The sequence below is a fragment of the Mytilus californianus genome, unplaced genomic scaffold, assembly GCF_021869535.1.
Source record: "Mytilus californianus isolate M0D057914Y unplaced genomic scaffold, xbMytCali1.0.p SCAF_19, whole genome shotgun sequence".
In the NCBI taxonomy this organism is placed as follows: Eukaryota; Metazoa; Mollusca; class Bivalvia; order Mytilida; family Mytilidae; genus Mytilus; species Mytilus californianus.
The window spans coordinates 2,908,943-2,924,665 of NW_026262667.1; the positions used below are offsets into that span (position 1 = coordinate 2,908,943).

At 30.2% G+C, this 15,723-nt stretch overlaps 2 protein-coding genes across 3 annotated transcripts in view; one reads left to right on the forward strand and one right to left on the reverse strand.

Annotated features, from left to right (window-relative positions):
• Positions 1–1,357: 1,357 nt before the first annotated feature.
• The window catches only part of LOC127727074 (uncharacterized), a 149,001-nt gene continuing 134,635 nt past the window's right edge, over positions 1,358–15,723 (reverse strand). Inside the window, exons 6-7 of one of the 2 annotated variants that reach the window (XM_052234492.1) lie at positions 2,860–2,995; positions 1,358–1,955 (exon numbers count right to left, since the gene is read on the reverse strand). In XM_052234492.1, the coding sequence (XP_052090452.1) occupies positions 1,834–1,955; positions 2,860–2,995 (258 nt within the window). In that variant the 3' untranslated portion in view covers positions 1,358–1,833. The remainder of the gene's footprint in view (positions 1,956–2,859; positions 2,996–15,723) is intronic. The other variant, XM_052234491.1, reaches the window with a different exon arrangement.
• Positions 14,433–15,723, forward strand: part of LOC127727078 (uncharacterized) — a 29,437-nt gene continuing 28,146 nt past the window's right edge. The window contains exons 1-3 of the mRNA XM_052234498.1: positions 14,433–14,493; positions 14,905–14,974; positions 15,434–15,568. Of these exons, the coding sequence (XP_052090458.1) occupies positions 14,912–14,974; positions 15,434–15,568 (198 nt within the window). The 5' untranslated portion in view covers positions 14,433–14,493; positions 14,905–14,911. The remainder of the gene's footprint in view (positions 14,494–14,904; positions 14,975–15,433; positions 15,569–15,723) is intronic.

A 15,723-nucleotide genomic window follows, 5' to 3' on the forward strand; every position in this document is an offset into this window, starting at 1 on the left:
TTTCAAATCAGTTTCGGATCAAAATTGGTTTACTAGTAGGGGACATTTACCTAGTCACGGATTATAAGCAAGAGATTTAATTGTGTGCTAGAATTTCATTTGTTTTTCATCATTTATCAAAACATCGGGTTTATTTGGCATTTTGTTGTACATACAGAACGTTGTATCCAGTGTGTGTGTTAAAAAAGAGGGACGAAAGATACCAGAGGGACAGTCAAACTCATAGATCGAAAAGAAACTGACAACGCCATGGCCAAAAATAAAAAGACAAACAGACAAATAATAGTACAGATGACACAACATAGAAAACTAAAGACTAAGCAACACGAACCCCACCAAAAACTAGGGGTGATCTCAGGTGCTCCGGAAGGGTAAGCAGATCCTGCTCCACATTAATTAAATTAGCCTTCATTTTGATTTTACAAAACGGGGGTCCAAATGTCCATGTTATATGTAATTGAATGGCTAATATACAACTTAAAAGAAATACAAACGTTAGATAATCTATATTTTGTTGTGGGAAACAAAAGGTGAACAAAAAACAATATATTGCAGTGATGTGTTTTAAATGTTTATTTAAGGAATACAAAGAAGATGTGTATTTCATTTGAAACGGGTTCACAAGGAGTATAGCATATTTTTTCGTAATACTATGTATATTCTATGCTATTAAGGATATTTTTGTGAAGTCAGGGCAGTTATGGAAATCTGCTTTTAAAATTTTTACTGTTGTGTTTCCTCCTTTGACTGTTTCACATTTTGTCATGTCAGGATCAATTAACGTTGAACATACGAAATGAGTTTTGATCATGATTGAAGGCCGTACGGTGACCTATGGTGTTTATACATCAACGTCATTTTTCCTGTAGTGGATAGTTGTTTCAGTGGCAATCATACCACTTGTTTCTTTTTCGTTGTTATTAAATGTCTATTGTCAACTGGTTGGCTATTCTCTTATATTTTGGGAGTTTGTGTATGAAAGGTGCAATGTGTATACCGGTGTAAGTAATAACAGATGCAATTATGAGATAATATGTTTGTTTCCTTCAAATGAATTGCTATCAGTTACATCATTGATGAATTCAATTCGTTGTGATTACCATGAAAATCCACTAAAAAAAAAACTAATATCTGCTTTATAGCTAGCTCAAAAATGTCATGTTTTATTTGTTTTTGGGGTGGGATGTTCTCTGTTCTGACCTTTTCGTGCTATATACAGTTTTAAAATTTTTTCAAAGTTTTCTTTTCGTTAATTTGCAAAAAGTACGTTCATAGAGATTTTCCATTTTCCGCACGTTCGAGTACACCTTCTACATGTTCTAACCAGTTGTATTTTGTAAATAAAATGAAGATAAGATTATGATTGTTTCATTTTTATTTGTAAAAGGTAACAATTATAGTTTGAATTAAACATTCGTCTTACAAATGAGAGGTAAAGCTATCTATGAAAGCAGGTTTAATGCGTCATTCAAGTGAGAGGTTTCGACAGATATAAAACCAGATTTAATCCTTTATTTTCTACATCATTTGATAAGATACTTTTTGTTTTGAAGTTTCCTCGGAGTTCGGTATTCTAGTTATTTTACTTTTCCCAAGTATGATTTAAACATTTGAGAAAAAAAACCTTATTTATTTTAAACAAACACAATCAGATCTGAAATTTGTCTTTTAGATATAACACAGAATCCGTGAGAGACGCACTGACAAACACATTTTCAAATATATAGCGTAGTAAGCCATACAGAAGTGTCTTAGGAATCTTGATATAGTAATAAAAAAGTTGCGAAAAGTCAAAAGTACTGAATCTATGAAGAAGCACTCACATTTTCCAAATCAATAGCATCTAAAGACTGTGTACCAGCAGATATAATATCTGTACACCCACCATCCTATCATTCTGTAACATCGACCAAGGTAGTTATAATAACAACATGACCTTTTTTGGATGCCGTGTTCTGCAAGTAAAAAGTGAAATGGCTAAAATAGATCCTGAATTAGGTAGTCATTTCGAAGTACCAAAGTCAGTCATTACGCACGGAGAAAACATCTTTTTACTGTAGAATATCCCGGACTAAATAAGGTTCGGATGAAATTAAGAAAAATAAAGTGAGGGCCAACTTTGTATGAATTATGGAATATGATTGGTTTACTAGTAGGGGCCATTCACCTTGTCACGGGTATCACCAGCCCAGTAGTCAGCACTTCTGTGTTGACATGAATTATCATTGATATGGTCATAATCATAAATTAACTGTTAACAAAACTTTACATTTTTGAAATACTAAGGCTTTTCTACCTCAGGAATAGATTACCTTTAGCTGTATCTTGGCAAAACTTTTAAGAAATTTTGGTCCTCAATGCTCTTCTGCTTCGTTTTTTGATTGGCCTTTTTTTACTTTTTTTCTATTCGAGCGTCACTGATTAGTCTTTTGTAGGCGAAACGTCCGTCAGGCGCAAATACAAAATTTCAATCCCGGTATCTATGATGAGTTTATTTGCAAAGTTTCAGATGGTGGGTCCCAAGAATTGTCACATTAACCTTAATTATATCTGTTTGGCTTGCTCACTAAATTTTATCAATATAACCGAACTATGAACAACCGTTTTACAAGTGGGAAGTTAGCTAGCTTTACAAACAGGTTAACTTATGAAAATGTGTGCTTGGTATTTTTTTTTTTTTTTCATATTTTTATTTTTTTTTGTTGTTTTGCAGGACTGCTAGATTAATTGGTAGTTTGTTGTTTGCAACACGTTTGTTGCAACTATTTTGAATACATTTAAGAGGAGCATCCAAGAACTTCATTTCTTCGGAAACTCTATCATAAAGTGGTCGATTGAATTGAAACAAAAAAAGCATACGTGTGTTACAATGAACAGCCTTAACATAAGCAATATCCAATTCTCCACATTCTTCTTTGATTTCTGTTTTGGTGTCATTCGGGATGCTTACGTCATCTTCAAAAGCTTCATAGCATGTTTTAGAATCTGAAGTGTCCTGTGAAGACAATGAACGAGTAACATAATATATATTTAGTATCGTCTCGCATGATATGAAATTGGCATTTCAATTTTCATTTCAGTTAACTAAAATAATTTTGAGTTTAGAGAGTGTTTAAATATGCATATCTATATTTGCATAAGAATGTATGTTCTCCATTCGTAGTCGATGATAATCGTTCAGGATATAGGTGCCAAAAACATGAAAAAGCGAAGTATTTTTACAAACTCTGAATAGTGATATCTTAAAAATCTTGTCTCCTTTAGCATTTATTGAAGCAATATTAAAATAACTTACATTTTTAACCTTTAAAATAAGTAAAATCACAAAAATACTGAACTCCAATGAATATTCAAAACGTAGAGTCCCTAATCAAAATACTTAAGAATGTCCTTTGAATAATCACAATGTATACATACATTGAATAATCACAATGTATACATACATTGAATAATCACAATGTATACATACATTGAATAATCACAATGTATACATACATTGAATAATCACAATGTATACTTTGGTGGCCTTCGGCTGTTGTCTACTCTTTGGTCGGGTTGTTGTCTCTTTGACATATTCCCCATTTCTATTCTCAATTTTATTTGATCAATAATGGTTTACTTTTATAAATTTTGGCTTAGATCGAGAGTTGTCTAATTGGCACTCATATCACATCTTCTTATTTCTTTAAAATAGTTACTTTAATACAATTTGACAAGCCTTTTTCAAATGCTTGTTATAGTTTTTCTTAAGTTGTATTGTTTCGCCTTTTTCCAAGGTTTGTAGAGGGCTGGTCGCTTCCTATCATGTTTTACCTCTCCATATTCTATAAATGCACTCCGTAGGCCAGAAGCAGTAAATCAGTGGTTATCAAAGGTTGATGTCTTTTCTATTTCTTTTTTCATTTGCAATCATACAACTTCTTCTTATATTATGTTATTATGTTTAATATCATTTTGAATTAACCGTCATTTAAAAAGTTCCCTTATCAAAGCATGAAAATCTTTATTATCACAAATTTAAACTACAAGAATTAACCTTTCGTACTTTTCTGCTTAAAATGTTTACAAACGTGTTTGTGAGTTAAAGGTATCATACAGTTACATTGAGTTGCCAAGTACTCAAAGACATAATGAATATGCTTATGAAATTTCGAAATATTAACAAACCTTGAAATCAATTTCAAAAAAAAAAATATGTATAATTGATTTGATTTTTGGTGTTTTAACGCCACTTTTAAGCACCGCTTTTGGACTATTTCGTGGTGGTCAGTTTTTATTGGTGGAGGAAGCTGGAGTGCCCGGAGAAAACCACCGACTTTCGATAGGAAAACTGACAATCCTAGTCAGTTATGATTGACACGCACGAGCGGGGTTCGAACTCACAACCTCAGTGTTGACTGGCTAGTGATTACAGTAGTAACTACTTAGACCACTCGGCCACCGAGGCCCTAAAAAAATATGTATAAAGAATACATTTAAATTTGCATATATATTGGTGATCACCGCCGTATACTTAATTCAACCGTTACTGTTTTAATATTACCCACTGTGAGCAGTCTTTAAAGATCGCGGTTAACCGTCAAATGTAAAAATGATATTCGCAAAATCTTTAACTTGGGCAGTTTCATATGTGAAGCTATACGTTATTCATTTATAAATGCCAAGCTGTCAAAGGAACAAAACACAGTCCTATGAATAATTAATCGAGATGTGTGCATGTGTTTCAGTCTATAAAAATTGACCATAGTATTAAAGAAGCTCAAATATTGATATTTGCATAGCATAAAGTAAATACAAATTAAATGCATGTAGATATTTTCAAAGATTTTTAAAAAGTTTGTTATGTTTTGTGTTAGTGGAAAAAGTAACTGAAAATGTAGTTTTTAACATTTGTTAGACCGACTTATATACCCATATGGAGTTATTTTCTTTCAGAACAAGGCATAACATAATTCTCTATTTTAGGTCTTTTTTTCGCTAATTAAAATGCAAACTATAATACACGTGAAAAATAAGTTGAGCTGCTAAAGTGATGTATAATTATTTTCATTTATATTGATCATGCCATCCAATTTGCTAATCCAATTTTTTAACATTTGTCAGACCGACTTTTATACCTATATGGAGTTATTTTCTTTCAAACAAGGCATAACGTAATTCTCTATTTTAGGTCTTTTTTTTCGCTGTTTAAAATGCAAACTATAATATACTTTAACATGTAATTCGGTTTATAGTTATTGTGTGTTGTAGTTTATTGTGGTTTATTTTTTATTTTCTGCGTTTGTTAGATTAAAGGCGGAAAAAATCTTTTATTTTTTCTGAGTTTATTTGACTGAAATAACAAAAATTGTCGTTGACGCACATTCTAACTTTCGAAGTAAATAATGTGATGTCTTCTTTACATTTTTGCTACAATAAAGGGACATTATGCGAGATGAATTAGATAATGCAAAGTTTTCATAGCACTTTAAAAAAAAACAGATTTGACACATTCGGGTGAAGGATTTTTAAAATCTTATTTATTCACGTTTAGTGGAAACCATACTTAAATTTCGTCTTCTTCTTCATCTTCCAGTTGAACAGCTGTAATCAACTGTCTGATTATTCTGCCGCTGTGTTACATGTACATGTATCTCAATTTTGTGCTCTTTTCGAGCCGTTCTTTACTTGTTACTTCTATCTATAATACCTTTTATTCCATCAAATGAATAAATGACAAAATAATCTTATATTCTATAGAAATGCAACCAAATACTTCAAAATTGGATTTGTGCGGGTATAAGATTTAATTATGATTCTCGGTTTAATCACATGTATTGTCAAACAAAGAGGGGAAAACAATTATTTGCAAAAGTTCGTTCGAAAATTGTTGAAAAATAATCTGCTTTCCGCTATAAAAAAGTATAAAAAATAAAAATAAGACCATACCCCTTTCATAAATTAAGTTATACGATAAATTACTAACAAAGTGACTTGTATTTTGCATACACCGTAAAAATTCATTTGTGTCTTGCTTCGTGCAGTTACAATAATATTTTTTTTGTAACTAGATAATGATTTCTAAAGTGTATATCCAAATTATAATCAGTGAGTTGTATTTCACATTTAATGTATAAATGAGTCGTAGTGCGTATTAAAACCTGAACGAATTATATTTAGACAATACTGGGTCATTTTTATGAATACGTAAAGTCTGAGGCGTATTCCAGGATTTTAAATGCTCAAAAAACATTACCAAGTATTGTCTGACCAATTAAGGACATATTCACGCTCTCGAGTGACATAACAAAATTAGAAACGCTTTTCTGACGCAAATACAAATTTTCCATCCTTGTTTCTATGATGAGTTTATTTAGCCTCTCATTGTCATAATCAAATTTTGATATTACCTTACTTTAAATGTTAACATGGTTAGTAAAAGGGATGTGTTTTAATGGTCGTTTCAATCAATGGAATGAAAGAGCAAAGAGATGGTGATAATGAAAAAGGATTTTTTTTTCAAAAATGGAGATGTCTTCTTTTTCAGGTACAATTTAATATTATACATATCGAAAATTCCTTTGTTTTAAAAAGCACACCATGTTATACATGTTATATAAATCATCTTTTCTAGAATTGTATAATTTTTTAATTATGAAAAAACTGCATCAATGAATTTTAATTTACAATCGTTTCCTCGTCAGATGCTTGTTTTCCTTTTAATGTTTTTTTTTTTGTTTTTTTTTTCATTATTAATATTTTTACTGATGAATATATTGGTTTTTTTTCTCAAAAACTTTCTTTTTTTATCAACAGTCATTGATTCTAAAATCATTTATTTTAAGGTCTCATATAAAATTAGATTCAATACTACATGTATTTTACCGACACCTTTGCCTCCTTTTCAATTTCATTTTTTTGTCTTTTTTTTTTATGCGGAAGGGTCTATCTATGTACCATTAAATATCATCTACAATGTTAAAATCGCAACTAAAAATGCTTTTATAGCTTTATAGTTCTATTCTCCTAATTTCATTTATAATAATTAGACAAACAACTGTACTCATTATTTTGTTTGGCTCTTTCCTTTTGAAATTGCCTTGAGGGATTGTACACATTGGGCAGTTTTAAAGAGTTCACTTTCATAATTAATCTACAATGAAAAGTCATTCATGTATAGCATTTTAAAGTGCATTTTAAGCCATGTTCTATGAAAAAAAAAAGGAAAAATACTGATTTTCCATTGGACGAGAATGGGTGCATATGTTCTAATCGAAAAAAGAATATCTCACTTTATAGTGGTCGGTAAAATAGGACGTGTTGAAGGCAGTACTTTAACCTGTAATGGTTAACTTTACGAATTGTGACTTGGATGGATAGTTGTCTCATTGGCACTCATACCACATATTCTTATATCTATTATTTATAACAAAAACTTTGGTTGCAAAGCAATTATACAAATGTTACAATTGAATAATTGGAGAATTGTCACGCACAGTTCCATAACAAATGGTTTGAAGAAAATAATAAGGCATTTAATCCTAGAATCCTTGTTTGCTCAGTTTCTTTTCCATTCAAAACGTATGCTGACATTCATTTACATTTACTTCATAAAACTGAACATTGCAGGTTCTGTTATACTTGATGATTGAATACTCCTAAAACAAAGAAAAATGAATAAGAATGTTTGATATAAGTGACCCTTTATAACATTATTTTAAAAGATATAAATGAAAAAAAATTATTAGCCATTTCGTCCAACAGACTCTGTTTTGTTGACAAATAAACAAAAATTGTACGTATATGTAACTACACTGTTCACATATGTTAATTGATAAAATTGAAATGACGACTGAATATTGAGGATATAATCATTTGCATGTGTATCCTTAGTTTTAATATTACATTGTTAGTACATGATGCTTAAATAGTAATTAACTATTTATCATTTGCCAATCAGTGGCAAAATCTATCTCATAAAGTATGTAAGATATCAGATATCTTATAAAAACTGGATTATTCACGATATTTTATATATTATATGAAATATCTTGTAGTTAGAATAAATGGTAAAACGGCTTGCCATAATTTATGAATTTAATGCGTTCTAAGTTGTGTCATAAATGTACAGTGCTTAACAACATCAACAATTTTTTTTTTTAAATAACTATAAATCAATAAATGAGTCTTAATTGTTATCTTACTTTGTCTTTACTGGTAATTTCGTCTGCCAGTATAACACCATCTTTCTGGATTATTGCAATATTTGTATTCCCAATTTGAACATCAATGACGTCATATTCCCCACCTTTATTGTCTTTCAACACGTTTTCTGATACCTTCAAAATTACATCTTAATCAGTTGCTGTTCATTTTTTTCAAACGTTCAAACGTAAAACTGTATGTCCAAATAAAATAAAAGAATAAGTTTTTGACATGCATGGCTTATCACATTCTGCATCTATATGATGACAGTTTATGTTCTAGAATTTGATGCATAAAGGCAACAGTAGTATACCAGATCAAAGAAAAATTTTGTAAAATAACGAAAAATGTGTTTATTTCCGAATCAAAGATCCTAGAGTGAATCAATGTTAACTCAAAAAAATGCCAGCTTTAATGACCTGACAACGGTATCGTTACTGAATCGCTCTGAATACGTCTGTTAAAAGGTTTGGTTAACTTTTGAGGTGATTGACGACATTTTGTGCTTTGTATAGAATATTACCATAAAAGATTGTTTATGTTATTCTAGTACTTTTAAATTAGATATAACTACAATAAAAAAAAATCACTACCTTGGATGTTTCAAACATACTGACACTCAACACAAAGTACGATAAAACTATCCATCCATACATGTTTTTACTACAAAAGACATTTGATAATAATATAATAAAACCTCTTATGATTATCAATATTGTCAAAATGTAATTCACTTGCAGAATGACACAATAGCTAAAAAAAAAATTTTGCTTGTAATGTATGATCATTGCGACTTTTGAACTATCTATTCCTGACCCTTATTGTGATGTGCTTAACAAAACATATTTTGATCCGATCTAAGAATGCACATATTGAATTAAGTTTAAGCCACTATAACCTTCTGTATATGCAATTTACAAATAATTTGTTGTACTTGAATGTAGGATTGATTGCTTTCAACTAAATAATGTATCTATTGATGTGTAGATAAATATATCATCGAGTTAAAAACAATCTGTTAATGAATAAATATACCTAAAACTGTTACAAAAAAGTAAAATATTACCAACTTACAATTTTGAATTAACAGTTGTTCATATTTATGGTTTAAATGACCTGTAAATGTGAGATACTATGTTAAAGATGAAACTGACGCAAAAATACATGGTATAGAAATTTTAGATACATATAGGATTTGATAAACAATATTCAGTTTACAATAGGATACTTTTAGTTTTATTGTATAACTTACTTTACACCAATTCCAAAAAATATGTCATTTGCAGATACTTTTGATTAAATTAGAGAGATAATTTGCTGATTCCAGTTTATAGAATGTCACTTCATGTGACAAAAAACATTGTTCTTTTATCGTGAAAAATACTTGATTTTGACCCGATACAATTTTGTTTAACCCTTTTTCAGGGTCACTTGCCTTACATGTATCCAAATTCAAACGACACCTTGACTTTATCATGTTACCTTATACAATTTATGAAGGTATGACATATTAATCAATAATTCAAACATTTTAAGATGCAATAACTCTATAACAAAAGTAATCGAACTTTTTTAAAATCAAATGTATAAAATTGTTGTTTAAAAGACCTCAACATTATGCGCCAATTGTTAGTCTTAATTGTTCAGTGTTAGAGTGGTAGTGGTAATATGCCAAGATCAAAGATGTAGAAATTCAATTTTCAGAATAAAATTTATAAGCCATTAATATAAAGGTAATGTTTCTGTTATTGAGTTTAGGGGCATCCGATACAGTTTCAAGGAAGTTAACATTTGGCGCAACGTTGAGCATTCGAATTCCCGCACAACCTCACTTTTTGCGGGACGTTATGCAGTTAATTTTCCGTAATAAGAACGATATTTTGTACAATCGATGATCCAATTTATGTTTCTTACACATGTTAACTTATACGCCCTTAAGATTAGTGCATTTGATTCTAACAGGATAAAAGTCTAATAAAATCATAAGAAATTAAACACATATTACTGTTTCTGATGTTCCTCATTTTGAGGATTCTGTGAAATCTTCAACAAAATATCAAATAGTTTGCAATTTCAAGACGACTGACCATTTTGGTTTTACTAATATAATGCATGTCAATTATCATTTTGTATTATCATTCATCATCCATGATCGAATGTTGATTTGGATCCGATTTTCTGGCATTTTATTACAGCACAGAAAGGCAAAGTCAATATCAATTTGTGTTAGTAATTTTTTAAATCTAATTTCCTTACGAAACATTTTATTCCATTTATTTATGTAAAATAAATAATGGTATGTCGCCAATATTAACGATTATACAACTTTTAATAAAAGAACAAAGTTCCAATGTCCTCAGCGTTGCACGTATTTTATCCAACAAAGGGCAATAACTAAAAAAAAGTTGTTTTTGTTCTTTAAAACTTTTTACAAATATCTTAGAGAAATGACGGATTGACAGCAAATACAATGCGATCTCCAAAATAATTAATATTTCCAAGTGGCATAACTCTTTAAAAAATAGTTGGTAGGCACTTTTTTCGAACGCGTCCATACAATATAAGATTTATAAAAAACTGGCAAGAATTTAACACGTTAAAAAATCTAATAAACAGGAAGGACAGACAGACAGACGGACGTGCGGTATATCGATGCCTCCGCAACTTGTCACGCGGGGGACAAACATATATATAGTTATTTACCTATGAAATTACGCTATAAGAGAAGTATTTGGATTTTAATCGCAACTTTACTTTAGAGGGATAGAAAGGATCAAAACCAACACCAAAGTTATGTTGGATGTAAAGGTAACATGTCCTGTCTTCCAGATATTATTCGATCGTTTTTGCCAAATCAAAAATAATGAAAAATTAAAAATTATTGTAAAGTTTCTCTGTCAGGTAAAAGCCTCCTTTAACAAATTGAATATTCTGCTATATTAGATGTTTTTTTCTGACAAGTTCGTTTTGCAAGAAAAGACCACAAAAAGCAACCTTATGCTGTGATCCAATGGAAATAAGTATTTACAAGTGAACTTTAAAAACTGGTTAAAAACAGTAGGAGCGTCGAAGTATTTTTCAACTGTAATCATTGACCCGGATTTTATGAATAAATGTGAAGTTCTTAAGAGATTAGAATGTGAATAAAGAATTTTAAGGGGTATGTTCATGAAACAACCGCCCTCCAACCAAAAACAAACAAAAACATCTAGAGTTCAACATATCGTCTAAAACAATACACGAGTACGGTACCCAATGTCAAGTTCTAAATTGACGCGAGTCTTTAAATTTAGCCGTAAAAAATATAAACAGTCCGTAATAATTATGCTTGAGATGTTTCCCACTTGGATCACAAACAGAGAGAGGTATTTATGATACACATGATTTTATTTCCGAAAATAATATTACCAATTTATAGGTAACTCTTTATAAACAATATTGATACATCTGAAAAGTGTCTCCGATAACTTGCAGTGAAAATTGGCGGGAGACGTCCAAATTGTCTGCCAGCGACGTTGTGCATTTTTGCGCTAACGTTACGCTTATCAAAAGGGGACGCAATTTTTAGGATAAATCGCGATTTATCTTCGAATCCAGCACGGTGACATCTATTTTTGTATTTGCTCTTGAGTAAGCATCACAAACAGCAGTTTATGTAGAAACATGACAATAGAAGAACCCCTCGATTTATACATTTTAAGGTAAAAAAAATATCCTACTTTGAGCATCTTATCCGTAATTATAAGCATAGCTTGAAAAAGTTAACTAGTCATTCTTGAAAGCATTTATTTTTTTCTTATTTTCACTAATCACAGCATCAGATTGAAACCAATCTTATCACATTTATGACGAAGAATATCTACACTAAAATTTTTATAACTTTGCTTCACTTTTATACAAAAGTGCTAAATACCCGAATTTCCAGCCTCAATTTTCTGGCAAACAAGCAGGGTGACATATGTTTTACTTGGTGATTTCTTTTATAACTCGCCCAGGCCTTCAACATATTTCAAAGTTATAAAAATGACATTATAACATGAAACTGTATCAGATGCCCTTAAGTTTATTTTTTAGAGTAAAATTAAGATTTTCTACATTTACAAAGCAATATTTAAGGACATGGTAAATTAATACAAATCTTTCATTTGATATAAAGTTTCAAAAAAAGTGTGTGTCTTTTTTTGATAATTTTACTAAAAAACTAAACTGATCATTTTCTGATTCTATAATGCTGAATACTAATGCGCTACCTTAACGAGTCGTATGTGTGTAAAGCCATAAAAAGTACCAATTTAGATCGATAAGTTATTCAAATGTATACTTCATGCTTAATTCATTTGAAAGTCATTCATTAGTCATTTTGTGTTATAAAACATTTTTTTGTAAATGGCATACAGCTTAAGAATAAATGCAGCAGAATAATCTAGCAAATGACAGGTTCTCGCCATATTTGTAAACAGGTTTCATATAAAAAATTGGTACTTTTTATGGCTTTACACACATACGACTCGTTAAGGTAGCGCATTAGTATTCAGCATTATAGAATCAGAAAATGATCAGTTTAGTTTTTTAGTAAAATTATCAAAAAAAAGACACACACTTTTTTTTGATTGGTTCTATCCCTCTAAAGTAAAGTTGCGATTAAAATCCAAATACTTCTCTTATAGCGTAATTTCATAGGTAAATAACTATATATATGTTTGTCCCCCGCGTGACAAGTTGCGGAGGCATCGATATACCGCACGTCCGTCTGTCTGTCTGTCCTTCCTGTTTATTAGATTTTTTAACGTGTTAAATTCTTGCCAGTTTTTTATAAATCTTATATTGTATGGACGCGTTCGAAGACAGTGCCTATCAACTATTTTTTAAAGAGTTATGCCACTTGGAAATATTAATTATTTTGGAAATCGCATTGTATTTGCTGTCAATCCGTCATTTCTCTAAGATATTTTTAAAAAGTTTTAAAGAAAAAAAACAACTTTTTTTTAGTTATTGCCCTTTGTTGGATAAAATACGTGCAACGCTGAGGACATTGGAACTTTGTTCTTTTATTAAAAGTTGTATAATCGTTAATATTGGCGACATACCATTATTTATTTTACATAAATAAATGGAATAAAATGTTTCGTAAGGAAATTAGATTTTAAAAATTACTAACACAAATTGATATTGACTTTGCCTTTCTGTGCTGTAATAAAATGCCAGAAAATCGGATCCAAACACAACATTCGATCATGGATGATGAATGATAATAAAAATGATAATTGACATGCATTATATTAGTAAAACCAAAATGGTCAGTCGTCTTGAAATTGCACATTATTTGATATTTTGTTGAAGATTTCACAGAATCCTCAAAATGAGGAACATCAGAAACAGTAATATGTGTTTAATTTCTTATGATTTTATTAGACTTTTATCCTGTTAGAATCAAATGCACTAATCTTAAGGGCGTATAAGTTAACATGTGTAAGAAACATAAATTGGATCATCGATTGTACAAAAAATCGTTCTTATTACGGAAAATTAACTGCATAACGTCCCGCAAAAAGTGAGGTTGTGCGGGAATTCGAATGCTCAACGTTGCGCCAAATGTTAACTTCCTTGAAACTGTATCGGATGCCCCTAAACTCAATAACAGAAACATTACCTTTATATTAATGGCTTATACATTTTATTCTGAAAATTGAATTTCTACATCTTTGATCTTGGCATATTACCACTACCACTCTAACACGGAACAATTAAGACTAACAATTGGCGCATAATGTTGAGGTCTTTTAAACAACAATTTTATACATTTGATTTTAAAATAGTTCGATTACTTTTGTTATAGAGTTATTGCATCTTAAAATGTTTGAATTATTGATTAATATGTCATACCTTCATAAATTGTATAAGGTAACATGATAAAGTCAAGGTGTCGTTTGAATTTGGATACATGTAAGGCAAGTGACCCTGAAAAAGGGTTAAACAAAATTGTATCGGATCAAAATCAAGTATTTTTCACGCTAAAAAAACAATGTTCTTTGTCACATGAAGTGACATTCTATAAACTGGAATCAGCAAATTATCTCTCTAATTTTATCAAAAGTATCTGCGAATGACATATTTTTTGGAATTGGTGTAAAGTAAGTTATACAATAAAACTAAAAGTATCCTATTGTAAACTGAATATTGTTTATCAAATCCTATATGTATCTAAAATTTCTATACCATGTATTTTTGCGTCAGTTTCATCTTTAACATAGTATCTCACATTTACAGGTCATTTAAACCATAAATATGAACAACTGTTAATTCAAAATTGTAAGTTGGTAATATTTTACTTTTTTGTAACAGTTTTAGGTATATTTATTCATTAACAGATTGTTTTTAACTCGATGATATATTTATCTACACACCAATAGATACATTATTTAGTTGAAAGCAATCAATCCTACATTCAAGTACAACAAATTATTTGTAAATTGCATATGCAGAAGGTTATAGTGGCTTAAACTTAATTCAATATGTGCATTCTTAGATCGGATCAAAATATGTTTTGTTAAGTACATCACAATAAGGGTCAGGAATAGATAGTTCAAAAGTCGCAATGATCATACATTACAAGCAAAATTTTTTTTTTTAGCTATTGTGTCATTCTGCAAGTGAATTACATTTGACAATATTGATAATCATAAGAGGTTTTATTATATTATTATCAAATGTCTTTTGTAGTAAAAACATGTATGGATGGATAGTTTTATCGTACTTTGTGTTGAGTGTCAGTATGTTTGAAACATCCAAGGTAGTGATTTTTTTTTATTGTAGTTATATTTAATTTAAAAGTACTAGAATAACATAAACAATCTTTTATGGTAATATTCTATACAAAGCACAACATGTCGTCATTCACCTCAAAAGTTAACCAAACCTTTTAACAGACGTATTCAGAGCGATTCAGTAACGATACCGTTGTCAGGTCATTAAAGCTGGCATTTTTTTGAGTTAACATTGATTCACTCTAGGATCTTTGATTCGGAAATAAATACATTTTTCGTTATTTTACAAATTTTTTCTTTGATCTGGTATACTACTGTTGCCTTTATTCATCAAATTCTAGAACATAAACTGTCATCATATAGATGCAGAATGTGATAAGCCATGCATGTCAAAAACTTATTCTTTTATTTTATTTGGACATACAGTTTTACGTTTGAACGTTTGAAAAAAATGAACAGCAACTGATTAAGATGTAATTTTGAAGGTATCAGAAAACGTGTTGAAAGACAATAAAGGTGGGGAATATGACGTCATTGATGTTCAAATTGGGAATACAGATATTGCAATAATCCAGAAAGATGGTGTTATACTGGCAGACGAAATTACCAGTAAAGACAAAGTAAGATAACAATTAAGACTCATTTATTGATTTATAGTTATTTAAAAAAAAAATATTGTTGATGTTGTTAAGCACTGTACATTTATGACACAACTTAGAACGCATTAAATTCATAAATTATGGCAAGCCGTTTTACCATTTATTCTAACTACAAG